General features: G+C 41.3%; 1 protein-coding gene across 1 annotated transcript; it reads right to left on the bottom strand.

The window, feature by feature from the left end:
• Positions 1 to 259: 259 nt before the first annotated feature.
• Positions 260 to 7,347, bottom strand: LOC307120678 (vitellogenin-like; the record flags this gene model as incomplete). Its single annotated transcript, XM_079807808.1, has 28 exons — positions 7,296 to 7,347; positions 7,148 to 7,168; positions 6,883 to 7,034; positions 6,506 to 6,757; positions 6,271 to 6,432; positions 6,038 to 6,186; positions 5,774 to 5,924; positions 5,520 to 5,677; positions 5,267 to 5,432; positions 5,036 to 5,161; positions 4,733 to 4,951; positions 4,429 to 4,646; positions 4,245 to 4,342; positions 3,998 to 4,122; positions 3,809 to 3,910; positions 3,595 to 3,714; positions 3,298 to 3,484; positions 3,108 to 3,210; positions 2,817 to 3,002; positions 2,595 to 2,706; positions 2,298 to 2,487; positions 1,955 to 2,220; positions 1,830 to 1,874; positions 1,286 to 1,363; positions 974 to 1,180; positions 702 to 844; positions 472 to 610; positions 260 to 385 (listed from the first exon to the last, which is right to left on the bottom strand). The coding sequence occupies exons 1-28, from the start codon at positions 7,333 to 7,335 to the stop codon at positions 260 to 262; spliced, it is 4,041 nt and encodes a 1,346-aa protein (XP_079663934.1). The 5' UTR covers positions 7,336 to 7,347.
• Between the last annotated feature and the right edge of the window lie 7,369 nt (positions 7,348 to 14,716).

The raw sequence follows: 14,716 nt of genomic DNA, 5'->3' as shown, positions 1-14,716 counted from the left end.
GAATATTATATATCTTTCACAAATTGTTTATTGTGAGTATTTGTGAAACAAAAAAATTCTACAAAAAACATTTACTGAGTGTTATTCTAAAATGTAAGCAGCTCACACAGTTCTGACACTTGCAGGGTATTTATTAGCATTCGATTCCATTACATTACATACTGTACATCACAACATTGTTAATGTATTTAATTAAACTGTCAAAGAACATTACATTTTACATAATGACAGCTCATATTTTCAAAATGTAATTTATTTCTTATTCTTCCTTGATATGTTTCTGGATCCAGGAGAGAATGTCCTCGTCAATATGAATGGAAAGAGTTCCGTCTGGATTGATGGGAACAGCGACAGGAAGAGGAATATCCATCCTAGACAGTGTCATCTAGAGAAGCAGGGACAAAAAATAATGATTTGTATTTCCTTATTATATCTCTGTGTGAGTCAAAATTTAAAGGAAAATTATTTCACCTCAGGAATCCTAGCAATGACATTCAAGGATCTCTGATTTGGCAAGGCCGCAGTCAGATCAATCTCTTTTTCACTGTTCGTTGCTCTTTCAAGTCTAAAGCCCGCCTGGAGAGCCGCCATGGGGATGTGCTTAGACAACCTAAATGTGAAGGGACGAATAAAGAAGAGCAGGTTAAACAAGTGCCATTTTATACTCTATGAATTTGTCATTCAGTGTTGCTGAATATTACTTTTTGGCGTAGGTGGTGACAATAACTGGAAGCCTCTCCCATTCCAGCTCTAGACGTGCAGCAGGGAATTCGCCCAGGACACCGGCTTCAGCTTTAGCAATGACTGCATACTGTCGGCATTCTTGACCCCAAGCAACCTTGGCCTGAAAAAGGACATTTGTGTCCAAAGAATGGTATTGATGTAAATAATTTCACTTGAGAAATTAATTTAGGTAATTTTTAGAAAATTATGATTTAAAAAAAAAAAAGATTCACACAAGTTCCAGTCTTACAGTGACTTTGTGCTTGCTCAGCAGGGCACCATCAGCACAGATCTTCAGGTTGTCATTTTCAGCGATGGAGGAAACGATGAGCTGCACTCTTGCGGTTGGCTTGTCAAAGTAAGCAGCAAGTTGGTAGCCCAGCAGCTTGTGGTCAACTCTCACAGCACGGGCAATGACAGCAAAAACAGGTGGACTAGCATTTCCGAGGAACTTAGCCTGAAACCATAAATCATAATCAATTCAAGTGGATTTTAGTTCAATTCAATTTCACATTTGGAATTTATGTTATTATGAACAAACAAATTACACTAATTGATTCACCTGTTTCTGGATAGCCTCAAAGCTAGAGGCAGCACTTCCACTGCTTACTGCCTTTGAGGCGCCATGGGCTGCCAAGAACTGCAAGCAAAATCATTATAGACATGATAATTGATGATCTAAAGCAGTGGTTCTCAAACTTTTTATACCAAGTACCACCTCAGAAAATATTTGGCTCTCCAAGTACCACAATAATGTCCAACATTAAAATACAGTAGCGTAGTAGGCCTAACTATTCAGCTACAGCTCTGCACAGCTAAAAAAAAGGCAGTTTATTCCTAATAAAAATATTTATTGTTGTCAGCCACTTTAACATTGTAAATACACTGTGCTTACATACGGGTAAATAAAATAATAAAATAATGAAAAAAAAAAAAAACCTTACTCAAATAAAGATTCAATTCAAATATATGTTTAATTTATTTCGTGATTGCTCTGAGTACCACTAGAGGCAGCCTGAGTACCACTAATGGTACTCGTACCACACTTTGAGAACCACTGATCTAAAGAAACAAGATTTTTAATAGATGTGTTTTAGACTAGTTACCCGATCTTTGTGGAACTTCCTGAAAGGCTCCATGATAGTGGCAGTCTGAAAATATGAAGTATAAATGAATATTTATGACAAATATTGGCTACCTAACCAACACAGTACATTTGACATATCCACACCTTACTCATACGAGAGCTGGACATGGAAGAGCTTGAACTGCTGCTGCTGCGACTGCTGCTGCTGCTTCTGCTGCTTCTGCTGCTGCTTTCAGAAGAGACGCTCACATTTTTATCTTCAGTCTCCAGGATTTCCCTCAGTTTCAACAGGAAAGCCTTTCCTTCTGGAGTCTCTTCATCAATGAGGCTGATTTGCTTAAGGAGCCTCTCAGCAGCTCTAGGACCAACTTGGACTTCAAGCTCAAGTCTTTCAACTGCAGGACCTTCAGCTACAGCCAAAAGGACAATTATTATTTTGTCTGAAAATATTTGAGTTTAATCAATGTAATCTTCTCTGAAATAATACCTCTTGTCAGTGCAGCACGGGCTGAGTGCTGTCCAATAATGTTGAAGAGAGGAGTATTTCTGATAAAAGCAGCATTGTGAGAGTGCAGCTCAATGCACCCCTTGATTTCAATGTATGGGACAGCAAGACAAAGAGTCTTGTGAAATGGAGCAGCAGATCTCACAGGAGTCTCATCTGGTATTTCAGAGGACTGAAAAGAATAATTAGATATTATAACAAGCCTTGCTATTTTAAAACTTAAACCAAATGAATGCTCTGCATACTAACACATAACCATCATGTGTGTTCAAAGTTTACCGAATAATCAGAAGGAGTCTGGGCATTTTGCAAGGCCACCTCAGGTACTAAGGGCACAATTCTCTCAGCGGTGGGCTCTTCAATGTTTCTGACCACAGCAAAAGTTTCAAAGCTGTAGGGACAAGAAAAAGGTGGGTCATATTTCACTTTCAGAAACCTTTTGAATTGTTTATGAATTGATTCAAAATTTTTGCTACACTGGCCTGACTAAGATTGCATTACCTCACATCAGCAACGTGTTCAGGAAGCTCAACAGGCAGAGCCTCCACCTTGTAGTTGCCCTTGAGAATGTCTGCCCTTGCAGACACTTTTCCAGGGACAATAGTACGGATCTTTCCTCTTGCTACAACAGCAGCTTGGATGAAGGCAGTGTTCACTCCCATCACAGCAAAGGTCTGGAGAGCAACACTGAAATAAGAATAAGGTTTGTAATTGTGATTGTTGAGATTGTTTGTAAAACTGTTGTTATGTACATTGTATCTCATCTTCATGAATGTAGCGGCAAAAGTGTACCTTGGTCTAGCTTCAACTTGGAGTTGAACATCAGTCTTCTTGAGCTGCTCAAGAGTCATAGTCTCAATGGCCTCTGGGAGAGGAGGTGTAATGGTGGCCTGAACTAGAAGGATGAACAGAACAACATCAAACTTTGAAGTGACACCCTCATATCCAAGGAAAGGATGACAAATTTGAAGAAATAACATACCATTGAGACTTGCAGCAGCAACAGCAGCAGTGTACAAACTGAGCTCCATAGGCACACCAATTGCTGTTGGCAAGATACGACGCACTTCAGATGCAAGCAGGGGTTTGGCATACTGAATGGCAATTCCTTCCTGCAAAGCTTTAAGGGCAGCCTTCAACATTTCACGTGGTTTGGGACCAGTGACAATCTGGGAATAGAGTTTATGAGAAACTTAATTGTAATTGTAAGAATTATTTGTGAGACAGATCTAAAAATAATATGGTAATGAAAGAGGAGAAATAAACTACAACACAATACCGGTATTGCTTCTTCAATGATGGTCTTGTCAATGTTGAAATAAGCCACTTCTTGTCCAAGTAATTTGACATAGGCTGAAGCCAATGGCTGATTGGCTGGCAAGGTCTTCCAATTGGCGAGCTTAAAAACAAAGGAGTAATATACATTTTGCCTGTCATTTTTATAATATTACGTAAAAGTAAAAAATTATACAATACACTACACATGAACTTACTGCTCTCAGTGTGCGCTTGATCTTTGTGATACGGTCTACACTTTCATCTGCAGCAGGAGATTGCAGAAGAGCCTCCTGGATTCCTTCAGTTCTCACACCGATCTGTTTGAGAGAATTAACTGAGTGAAGACTGAAAACATTTTAAAACCATGAATTAGATTTTTGTTTTAAAAGTTTTGATTGGCCCACCTCAAGAACATCAGCAGCAGCTCCAGCCAGGTAAGCACGTGCTTTGGCCACAACAGCTCTGGGCAGGATGGTGGCGGCATCATTGATCATGTAGGCACTACCAGCAGCTCCAATCATAAGAGGGGCTGCACAGGGACAGATGTAAGAATAAATGCAATCTTTTATGTCAGGAGAATTTTTAACACATATTAAGAAACACACAAGATACCATTTTTTTTAGCTTTCTTATAAAAATTGCAAGACTCACTATGATAGAAGTCCAGCTGAAGGGCTCTGCTGAAACGGAAGCTAAGCCTGTCCAGCTTGCGGCTCATGAGCTTGATGGCAACATTAGCTGCACCCGCACTGAAATGGACAATCAGGTTTACTTCTGGCTTGTTCTCATTTGACGAGATGAGGTAAACGATATGAGAAATATTTATTTTTCTTACACAGATGCCATATCAGGTGCAGTGATTCTGGTCAAGGACTTGATGTGGGAATAGGCAAAGCTTGCAACATGCATGTTAGTCTCAGTCTTCAAAGCACCAGCAAGACTGGAGACAAGGGCCACTGAGGGCTTGGCCTCAAACAACACAATACAAGCAACCATACGCACTTCAGGGTGGAGAGCCCTGTCCAATACTAGCTGCAGAGCAACTGGCTGAACCTGAGGAAGGAAATAAGTTTATTTTATTATTGGAAGAATATGTGCAAAAAAAAACTTTTTTCATTCCTACAATATCTGACACTTACCAGTTTGGGCTCTTTCTTGGCAATGTTCCTTAGGGCCAAGATGGCATCAACCTGGACTCTAAGAGGCAGAGAAGTAGCTGCAGTTCTCAGTCCAGGTAGGAGCTTCATGATGGGTTTAAGACTAGCAGGGTGACCAGCATTGCCCAGAACTTTCAGAGCCAAAGTGATTTGAGGAATGTCATTCTTGGAAATTGCTTCTGCCACAATATCATGGATGGGCTGAGGAGTTTGAGGCAGATACAATTAGAAAAATATTAAAGATTAAGTCCCTGACAGAAGTTTTGGAGGGCTCGAGGTGTTTACCCTGAGGAGCTCAGCAGGGCAAGTGGGAACTGCAACACAGTGTTTGGCAATCATGGAACCATATCCAAGCATGACGACTTCACGCAGAGCTGGGATTGTGGCAATTTTCTCGTGCATAGCCAAACTCTATTCAGCAAAATACAGATAATTTGATAATACAAATTATTATTATTAATTTAATTTAGGTAAGAATTAAAGAACAGCATTTTAAGTATAGTAAGATCTACCCACAGCTGTCATCTGGATAGTGTCCAAATCAGCAGTGACCATTTGCAGAGCAACCACAAGAGCCTGAATGAACTCAGGAATGGTAAGTTCACCGGCCACAAACTTCTCCTTGATGAATTTTAAAATGACTGGTGTGCCAACAGCAGGAAGAGCATCCAGAAGCCAGCGCCTAACAGATTCATTGTTTAAGATACAATCATTATAAGAAATTGCCCTTTAACTATATTCCTATTAACTTATTGCTCACAAATTGTACCTGTAAACTGGTTTGTCCTTGAACTGATTCCAGATAGCCTCAATATTCTCCAAGGTGGCAACACGCAGGAGCTGGATGAGCTGAACAAACTTAAGTGGAGCATCATCATGGACCATGGCAACATTGTTTGCAACCAAGTGCTTTAGGACCTCGATAATCTAGAAAGAGTAAAGGCAGTGCTCAGTTAACATCTTCATCATAGATCAAGGGTTTTGACTTGGAGATCTTTAAAGGTTTTTGGTAATGAATTATACCTGGGCTGGTGCATCACTGATCTTCAAGAGTTGAATGGGGGTCTGAAGAATCTCAGTTGAAAACTCATACTGCAGGGATCCACGGGTCAAGTAATCAGCTTTGATTGGAACAACAGGGGTCTTCTCAATCTCAACAAAAGTCAAGGATTGTCTGAAAGAAATAATTATTTCTGAAGTTGCAACGTAACCTTAAAGATAATGAAAAATCGTAGTAATTGTGTTAGTTCATATTTTGAGAGAAATCTCAGAGAGGATCAATCATACTTTGCTTCCATCTGGGCAGCACCATGAATCTCATTGAAGGGTGAAAACTGATGCACTTCCTCAACTGTTGCTTCAGCGATCAAAACACCGGCAGCAGCTGGTTTCATGATATAGTTGTAAGATGCAGTTTCAATCAAACTCTTGACCCTCTGTTGAGATAAAGGTCTATGACTATTTGACTCTTGGCATTTTCATTAAATATTTTATAAAATATCTCAATTCTTCTTCATTACCTCTGTGCATTCAACACATTTCTCAGTGTATGCCAAGCCGACATCCTTTATGATTCTCTCCTGGCAGTGGCTCAGATCCTTAGACTTGGTGACAATAATGTGGTTGGCCTTTGGATCCTCACTGATGACATAGTGGGTCCTACACACTCCCTGAGCTCCAGCCTTGATGGACAAATAAAAAATTAGATCACAGAACTCAAAATAGATAACAAACGTACTAGGATCACTATTTCACCTCTTGCAGTTCATAGATGTTCTGGGTCTTCTTGAGGTTGAGCTGAAGGATGTTGAGGATTCCTCTGTGCAGGTTCAGTACAGTAGGGGAGACTCCTGCAGGGGCGAATACCTTTCCAACCACACCATTAGCATACTCAAACTTGATGGGAATCTGAAGCTGAGCAGCCAGAGCTGAGGTGAGCTTAGTGGCAGGAACAAATGGATCCTTGGGCCAAATGCCAGCATACTCGTGGAGTAGAGGATCCATGAGCTGTAAGGGAACATTTTAACTTTAAATGAGGGAATTGTTGCTTTCAACAGCCTGTGCTTGGTCACACATTTTTTTTCTCTCAGTGTTGAACATCTACAATGTATACAGTTATTAATGGTCATTACCTTCATCAGGAAGGTGTTTTCTGTCACGGCACTGAGGTGAACCTTGCTGCTGATTTTAATACCTGCTCTGGCCAGACCTTCTTGAGGAAGACCACCCAAGAGCAGAGCCTCATACTTGTACACATAGGTCTTGTCAAGGGCAAACTCAGGAACTGAAAAGTGTACAGTATTTTTGATTTGAGTCAATTCGTATGGTCATTACTTTTAAGCAATAATGCAATCTAAATTACCACTTAAAACTAATTTGCCAAATCACATTACTTACCAAGGTTGATCTGTTGACTCGCTGAAAGAAACAGAAAACATTTTCTGTGAATTTTTTTAAAATTCTGTTTTCAAGAGGTTCCAAAGTTTTTCCAAAGAGCTAAAAAGAGAGAGAAGAAAAAAATATGTATAAATATATTTTGACTTACCCACAAGGGCTATAGCGAGGGCAAGCACAACAACTCTCATGGCTGATGGTTTGTGAAGAGCTTCTCTGAGAAACATACCTTTTATAGTAGTTTATTGATGACCAAGTATTAATTCTTAAATTAATTATTAACAAATGTCTTTAACATCAAACTGTACACAAGACAAGACTTCTGTCAACTTATTTGAACATAAATATCAGTAGAGGTTAGGTTACCCTGGCCTGTCATTATGTCATTCTTCATCCAATGTCCACAGTGAAATCACACTGATCATTTGTCTTTTATATACAAAAAAACACCACTAAAACACACACACACACACACACACACACACACACACACACACACACACACACACACACACACACACATATATATGTATATATATATATATATATATATATATATATATATATATATATATATATATATATATATATATATATATATATATATATATATATATATATATATCTTCAAATTAGGAGTTACATATATTCCAAAATTTAAACATATTCATATTGAATATATGAATATCTTCTGCAAGATGGCGCCGCCGTGCTCGGTCGCCGTTCAGGTCGCTCCGCTAAGACTTTGCTTTTATTTATTATTCTACTCTCTTTTACTCTCTATTTTTTCCAACGGATCATCTGCTTTGATCTGTTACGACAGCAAAACACTTCTGGAAATTGGTTACCGCTACACTGACCTGTTTCAGGACACTTTCTCCAATCTTCCATCTGAGATTCGCCGGGACGCCGAGTTGAACAATGGCCACTCGAGTCGACGGCGAAGATTCAAAAAACACTGCGGGAAACGCGCTGGGATCCGCAACAGACTGAGAAAAAGAGCATTCAGTCCTCCTCTCCCGAGCATTTTGCTCGCAAATGTCCAATCCTTGGAGAATAAGATGGACGATCTTAGAGCCAGGATAAGTTTTCAACGGGACATGAGAGACTGCAACATCTATTGTCTGTCCGAAACATGGCTCACGCCAGCGGTCCCGGATACAGCCGTGACGCCGTCCGAGAACTTCTCTGTTTTTCGGATGGACAGAACAGCCGAGGCCGGGAAATCTAAAGGCGGTGGAGTGTGTTTCATGATAAACAAGAAATGGTGCGATTCTAGGAACATCTCCATTCTTTCGCGATCCTGCTCGCCTCACTTGGAACATTTAACTATCATTTGCCGGCCTTTCTACCTACCGAGGGAGTTTTCCTCGGTCATCACCACTGCCGTTTATATTCCACCACAAGCAGACACGGGGCTGGCTTTATCTGCCCTCCATGATGTGACCAGCGGCTTCATAAACAAACACCCCGACGCTGCTTTCATCGTCGCGGGTGATTTTAACAAAGCAAACCTAAAGAAAGTATTGCCAAACTTTCACCAGCATGTCTCCTGTCCCACACGAGGAGCAAACACACTGGATCATTGCTACTCTCCGTTTAAGAACGCCTACAAAGCTCGTTCACAGCCAGCTTTTGGCAAATCGGACCATGCCGCCATTTTCCTCACACCGGAATATAAACAAAGGCTCGTTCAAGAGCCCCCGGTGAGGAGGGAAGTCAAACGCTGGTCATCCCATTCAGAGATCACGCTACAGGCAGCTCTTGATGACGTCGACTGGGACATGTTCCGCGCGAGTTCTGAAGACGTCAGCGAGTTCACAGAAGTGGCGCTCTGCTTTATTAACACACTGACAGAGCAAGCCACACAAACATTAACTATAACGTCCTTCCCTAATCAGAAACCGTGGGTGGACAGTTCAATTCGCACTGCAGTAAACTCGCGCACCACCGCTTACAATGCCGGTCTCCTAACGGGGGATATGAGGGAGTACAAAGCTTCATGTTACGCCCTCCGGCGCGCCGTTAAAGCCGCAAAACTCCGCTATAAAGACAGAGTGGAATCTCATTTCCAACTCAACGACTCCCGGCGGATGTGGCAGGGACTGAGGACCATCTGTGCTTTTGGAACTAAATCCTCTGCAGAGGTGAGAGCTGATCCGTTACTGGTGAACGAGTTAAACTCTTTCTACGCTCGCTTTGATGGTAATCGCGGCAGCGCGACTCCGGCGAGTGACGCGTCAGAGAGAGTCCCTCAGAGCAGCAACGGTCACGTGATCTCTGTCTCGGAGGACGAGGTTCGGAGGGCACTCAAACGTGTGGATGTCAGGAAAGCTGCTGGGCCGGATGGTATTTCAGGTCGTGTTCTGCGGTCCTGTGCTGATCAGCTCGCAGGGCTCTTTACATCCATATTCAACGAGTCCCTTGCTACATCTGTTGTCCCCACCTCCTTCAAACGATCCTCCATCATCCCTGTACCTAAGATCAGTAAACCCTCTTGCTTAAATGACTATCGTCCAGTGGCTCTCACATCTTTAGTCATGAAGGTCTTTGAGAGACTCATTAAAAACAACATTTGCTCCTCCATTCCTGACACTTTGGACCCTCTTCAGTTTGCCTATCGTCCCAATAGATCGACTGAAGATGCCCTTTCTCACGTCCTTCACTCCTGCCTCACTCACATCGACAGCAAAAGTGGGAACTATGTCAGGTTGCTATTTATTGACTATAGCTCAGCCTTTAACACCATAGTTCCCATTAAGCTAACACACAAACTCCTGGATCTAGGCCTGAATTCTTCTCTCTGCCTCTGGATTGAAGATTTCCTCACTGGCAGACCCCAGGCGGTGAGAGTAGGCCAGTTCACCTCCACCTCCATCACCCTGAGTGTTGGAGCTCCACAGGGCTGTGTGCTGAGTCCCCTGCTCTACTCTCTCTACACCCATGACTGTTTGTCCACACACAGCTCCACCTCGATCATCAAGTTTGCTGATGATACTGTTGTCCTGGGTCTCATCTCCAACAACAATGAGACGGCATACTTGGACGAAGTGGAGCAACTGACATCATGGTGCCAGGACAACTGTCTCTCTCTGAATGTTAACAAGACCAAAGAACTGATTGTGGACTTCAGGAAGAGACAGCATCGGTCATACTCCCCTCTCATGATCAGCGGGACACCGGTAGAGAGAGTGAGCAGCTTCAAATACCTGGGAGTGAACATCTCCGAGGATCTGACTTGGACTACACACATCCAGACACAGGTGAAAAAAGCCAGGCAAAGACTGTACCACCTGCGCCAGCTGAGGAAATTCAGGGTTTCACCAGCCATCCTGAAAACTTTCTATCGAGGGGCGATAGAAAGTGTCCTGACTCAGTGCATCACAGCGTGGTACGGGAACAGCACCAGTCACGACTGCAAAGCCCTGCAAAGAGTGGTGCGCTTATCCGAGCGCATCTCAGGCTCAGCTCTCCCGTCTCTGCAGGACATCTACACCAAACGCTGCAGAGGTAGAGCTACTAAAATCATCAGAGACATTAATCACCCTGCAAACTCTCACTTCACCCTGCTGCCATCTGGTAAGCGCTTCCGTAGCCTGATGGCAAAGACTGAAAGACTCAGGAGGAGTTTCTTCCCCCAGGCCATCAGACTCCTGAACTCAGTCACGTGACTTCACTTCACCCCGCACACGCATAAACATACGGTTTTTTAACATTAACATCCACATACTGCAATTGCACTGCACTTTACTTTCCTATTGTTACTGCGTAACAACCTGTAATAAACCTAGCACATTATACTTCTTTATATATACATATATATATATTTTATGTTAACCACTTATTTTTAAGTCTACAGTTTATCTCACTTATCATATCCACATATTTTTTATATTTTTATTTATCTTATTTCCTATTTTTATCTTTTACTTGATTTATTTATAATTCTACTTATGTTAATACTTTTTATTCTAATTTTATTCTATTTCTATTTTAATTTCTTGTAACTGTTATTTGCACTGTCCATGGAGCGGACCTGTTTACATTTCACTGCCAGTTGTATATTGTGTATATAACTGTGTATGTGACAAATAAAACTCTTGAATCTTGATAGAGGAATGCTGGTGGAGATCTCTGTGGAGGAATGGGAGCATCTCTTTTATTTTTTTATTTTGTCATATAAAACAATGCTAAAGCAACAGTCTATGGAGGTAATTTACAGCAAACATATTCAATAGTATTGTACATTTTTATACAAATAATAATTGTGGTTAACAGCCCTGACTTGAAGTCAAATCTTAGCTATCAGTTTTGGGTTAGGTTACCCTGGCCCTTAATCTAAAAACTTGTTAAAGTCCATATTAGTTTATTCATTTTATTTAAAGACTGGTGAAATAACATTAAATGAACTTTGGAACTAGAAGTGGAGTGATCTGTGGACAGTTTTACAGTTTACTTTGTTAATGCAAGTAATTTTTTTAAACACAAAATTATTAGTGCAACCAAAAATGGAAAACTGTAAAATATTCAATAGCAGCAGACTGCATTGAGTATGGCACCTCACTTTTTTTTTCACTCTGAATTTATTGATTTTGTTGTAAAACCTCCATGAACATTGTAAAACCTCCCTATGTCTTTGACATAAACAGCTGTGAAAATAGTGTGAAAACACGTCAACGAAATTGACCGAGAGGTATTTATATCCTCGGCCGGTGACATCTGCATTGGAGTCAGGCGAGTGCCTGTTCACAGTAAAAATGCAGTTCGCTCTTCTTGGCTTCTTTCAGTCCGCACCCACATTACAGTCGTGGGGTTCTAGGATGGATTTGGCTGACGAGCAGAAGAAGGGTCCGTCCCTTTTGACTGCTTGTTTACCAGATCCACATCTCTCCCCGCGCGATCTCGAAGCGTACTCCGGTGCCTCTACGGCTCGCTCGCGGGAGGAGGATGATTTATCTCCTGGGTCTGCGGACTTCGAGCAGCCACTTTCCGAATGTTCCTCACACGATAGTAAATCCGTCTAGGAAATATTGGAAGTGGTTACTCGCGCGGTGACCAGGTTGCAGATTGACTGGCCCCGTGAACATCCCCAAATACAGTAAGCTTAAGGATCAGTAAAGCCACGTAAATGAGGAAGTACCTCCGATTGGTTGGTGTCGTAGAACTGAAAGAACCAATCGGCGATTAATAGAGTTTCATGACTGAACTTTGTATTTCAATTGTGACAACTCTCGGAGTGAAATAGATTCAACCAGCATTTTATTAGCATAGAGCATGGAATGTACATAGGCTTGATTTTGGCGGACGAGATCTGCTATGCTGCTGCTGCTGCTGAGCAAATACATAATGTTCAGCTTCGTCAAGATAACAACAAGGAAGGCTGCTACAGAATGATGTAACTCCCTCAAAGCAGTGGACCTACTGGTCCATGCTGCATAAGGAGGCGGCCAAATTACTATGGCCTAAAAACCCTCCACCCCGCAGATCTGTACGCCAAAATATGTGTACTGCTGCTGCTCCTTAGAGCTTTAAGCGTGTGTACGGCTATCTATATGTGCCTAGGCCTGCTTTGCCGAATGGCTTAACACTAATGGACTTACCTGTAAGTGTGCATCTTACTTATTGCATAGATGTAGTGTGTTTTTTTTTTTTATGGAATTACTGGAATTTTTTTTTTTTTTTTTTTGAAGTATGGAATTACTGGATTATTTTTTTATTTATTTTAATTTTATTTATTTTTGAAGTATGGAATTACTGGAGCCCACCCCGCGCCACCTGATTATTTTTTATTTTTTTAATTAAATGCTCATTTGCTTTTGACCTTCCAAGATGTCTTTGGAATTAGGTCTAATACAGTAAGCTTAAGGATCAGTAAAGCCACGTAAATGAAGAAGTACCTCCGATTGGTACAGCGTAATATTCGTACGCTGACGATTTCCAGCGCCCCATCTCTTTAAAGGTTGCGGATGTCACTCTCAGAGCGGCTGTCGTTGCTGCGCCGATTCTGAAAGATGGCATAGCGGTTTCAGTTTGGCGGAGAACCAGGCGCTGGTCATAGGTTTGCCGTCTGCTGTGAGGAACAGCGGGTCTTGGGGGTGGCGTTTCTCCGGGATTGCAGATATCGTGACATGAAAGAAAAAAGGCAAAACACAGAATTAATTCTGGACAATAAAATATGCCACCCTTTATTGGATTTGTCGTTTTTTTGATGCTTTAAGAGTAAAGAAAAATGTTTTTTTTTTTTTTGAAGAAGAAGAAGAAGGCGAGATCGGCTATAGTAAAATCTATATCAGGATTAAATGATTTGCATGTGAATTCCCCGCACCTTAAAAACCCATAAAAGGCTGCAAGAAAAACTGCCTCTATGAGTGTGTTGGTATAAAGATCGAAAACACCCTTTTTAAGACGGAGAAGCAATTTGTGCAAAAGAGAAAGAGTAAAGGGTAACCGTTTGTCTTTGGTTGCAGGAGAAGTCTTCACGATACCGTTCAATAGCAGACGAATATCAGGATGTTCTTGGTTATCACACACACAGAACGGTTATCTTTTCCTTAACCATTAGTTTCCCCAGTAGACATGATATAATAATTTGGTAGATTTCGAATAGCGTGGTAGATTTAATATCTGATGCAAGGTTAATGATCTCGGACGGCCATTTGTGCGCGAACCACTTGTTCCCGAACATACCCCCGAAACCTGTGATGGAACGGCGTCTGTAAAATTTGGAGGGAGCTGGAAGTTTCAAAAGTGTTGTTGTAAAAGAAGATATTCCGTTCCATTCATTAAGTAGTGGGTCCAGAAACATAATTCGGAAAGACATCCTTTGTCTAACGTGATTAGATTGTGTAGATTGTCAACTGTTTTTAACAATCTAAGAGTCTGAATATAAAAAAGCACGGCCGGGAGGAATAATTCGCATAGCGAAATTAAGTGACCTAATAAAGACAGCATATCTCGTTTCGAAAGAGACCAAACAGTTTGGAATTCGGAGATAATTTGGCGAATGTGTTTGAGCTTTTCTTCTGGGAGTGATGCTTGTTTTGCTATCCAATATGATGCCTAAAAAAATTTGAGACGATATGGACCGATTGTTTTCTCTTTTGACAAGGGAATTTTTAACTCGGAAAAAATTATCTTGAGTTTAGATAGCGCTCAGCGGGAGAATTGGGAAAATCGACCACGAGAAAATCGTCTAATAAATGTAAAACAAAAGGAGTTTACATTTGTTAAGCAGAATCCAGCATTAAACTTCCGAAGATAATCGAAATCTTAGGGCTACTGCGGCAGCCGAAGTTAACGCACTGCAAAGTACATTTTAGATCTCCATCTGACACCGAAAAGGTGCCATTGCGAAGGATGTATTGCATGATTTTAAATGTGTCTGTTATGTCTGCTTTGCTTGACCATGCGCCTTCACCTGCTGTTTTGATTAATTGAATGGCTTGATCTATGGTAGCTTATGAAAGAGAGAATATCTCCTCCGGAATTAAGCTGTTAATACTATGTGTAGAAGAATTGTGGGGAGAAGAGAGATCGATAATTCATCTTTTCTTTCCTGAATATTTCCTGGTA

This window comes from Gobio gobio, assembly GCF_949357685.1.
Source record: "Gobio gobio genome assembly, chromosome: 24".
Lineage (NCBI taxonomy): Eukaryota > Metazoa > Chordata > Actinopteri > Cypriniformes > Gobionidae > Gobio > Gobio gobio.
This window is presented reverse-complemented; position numbering and strand designations above follow the sequence as displayed.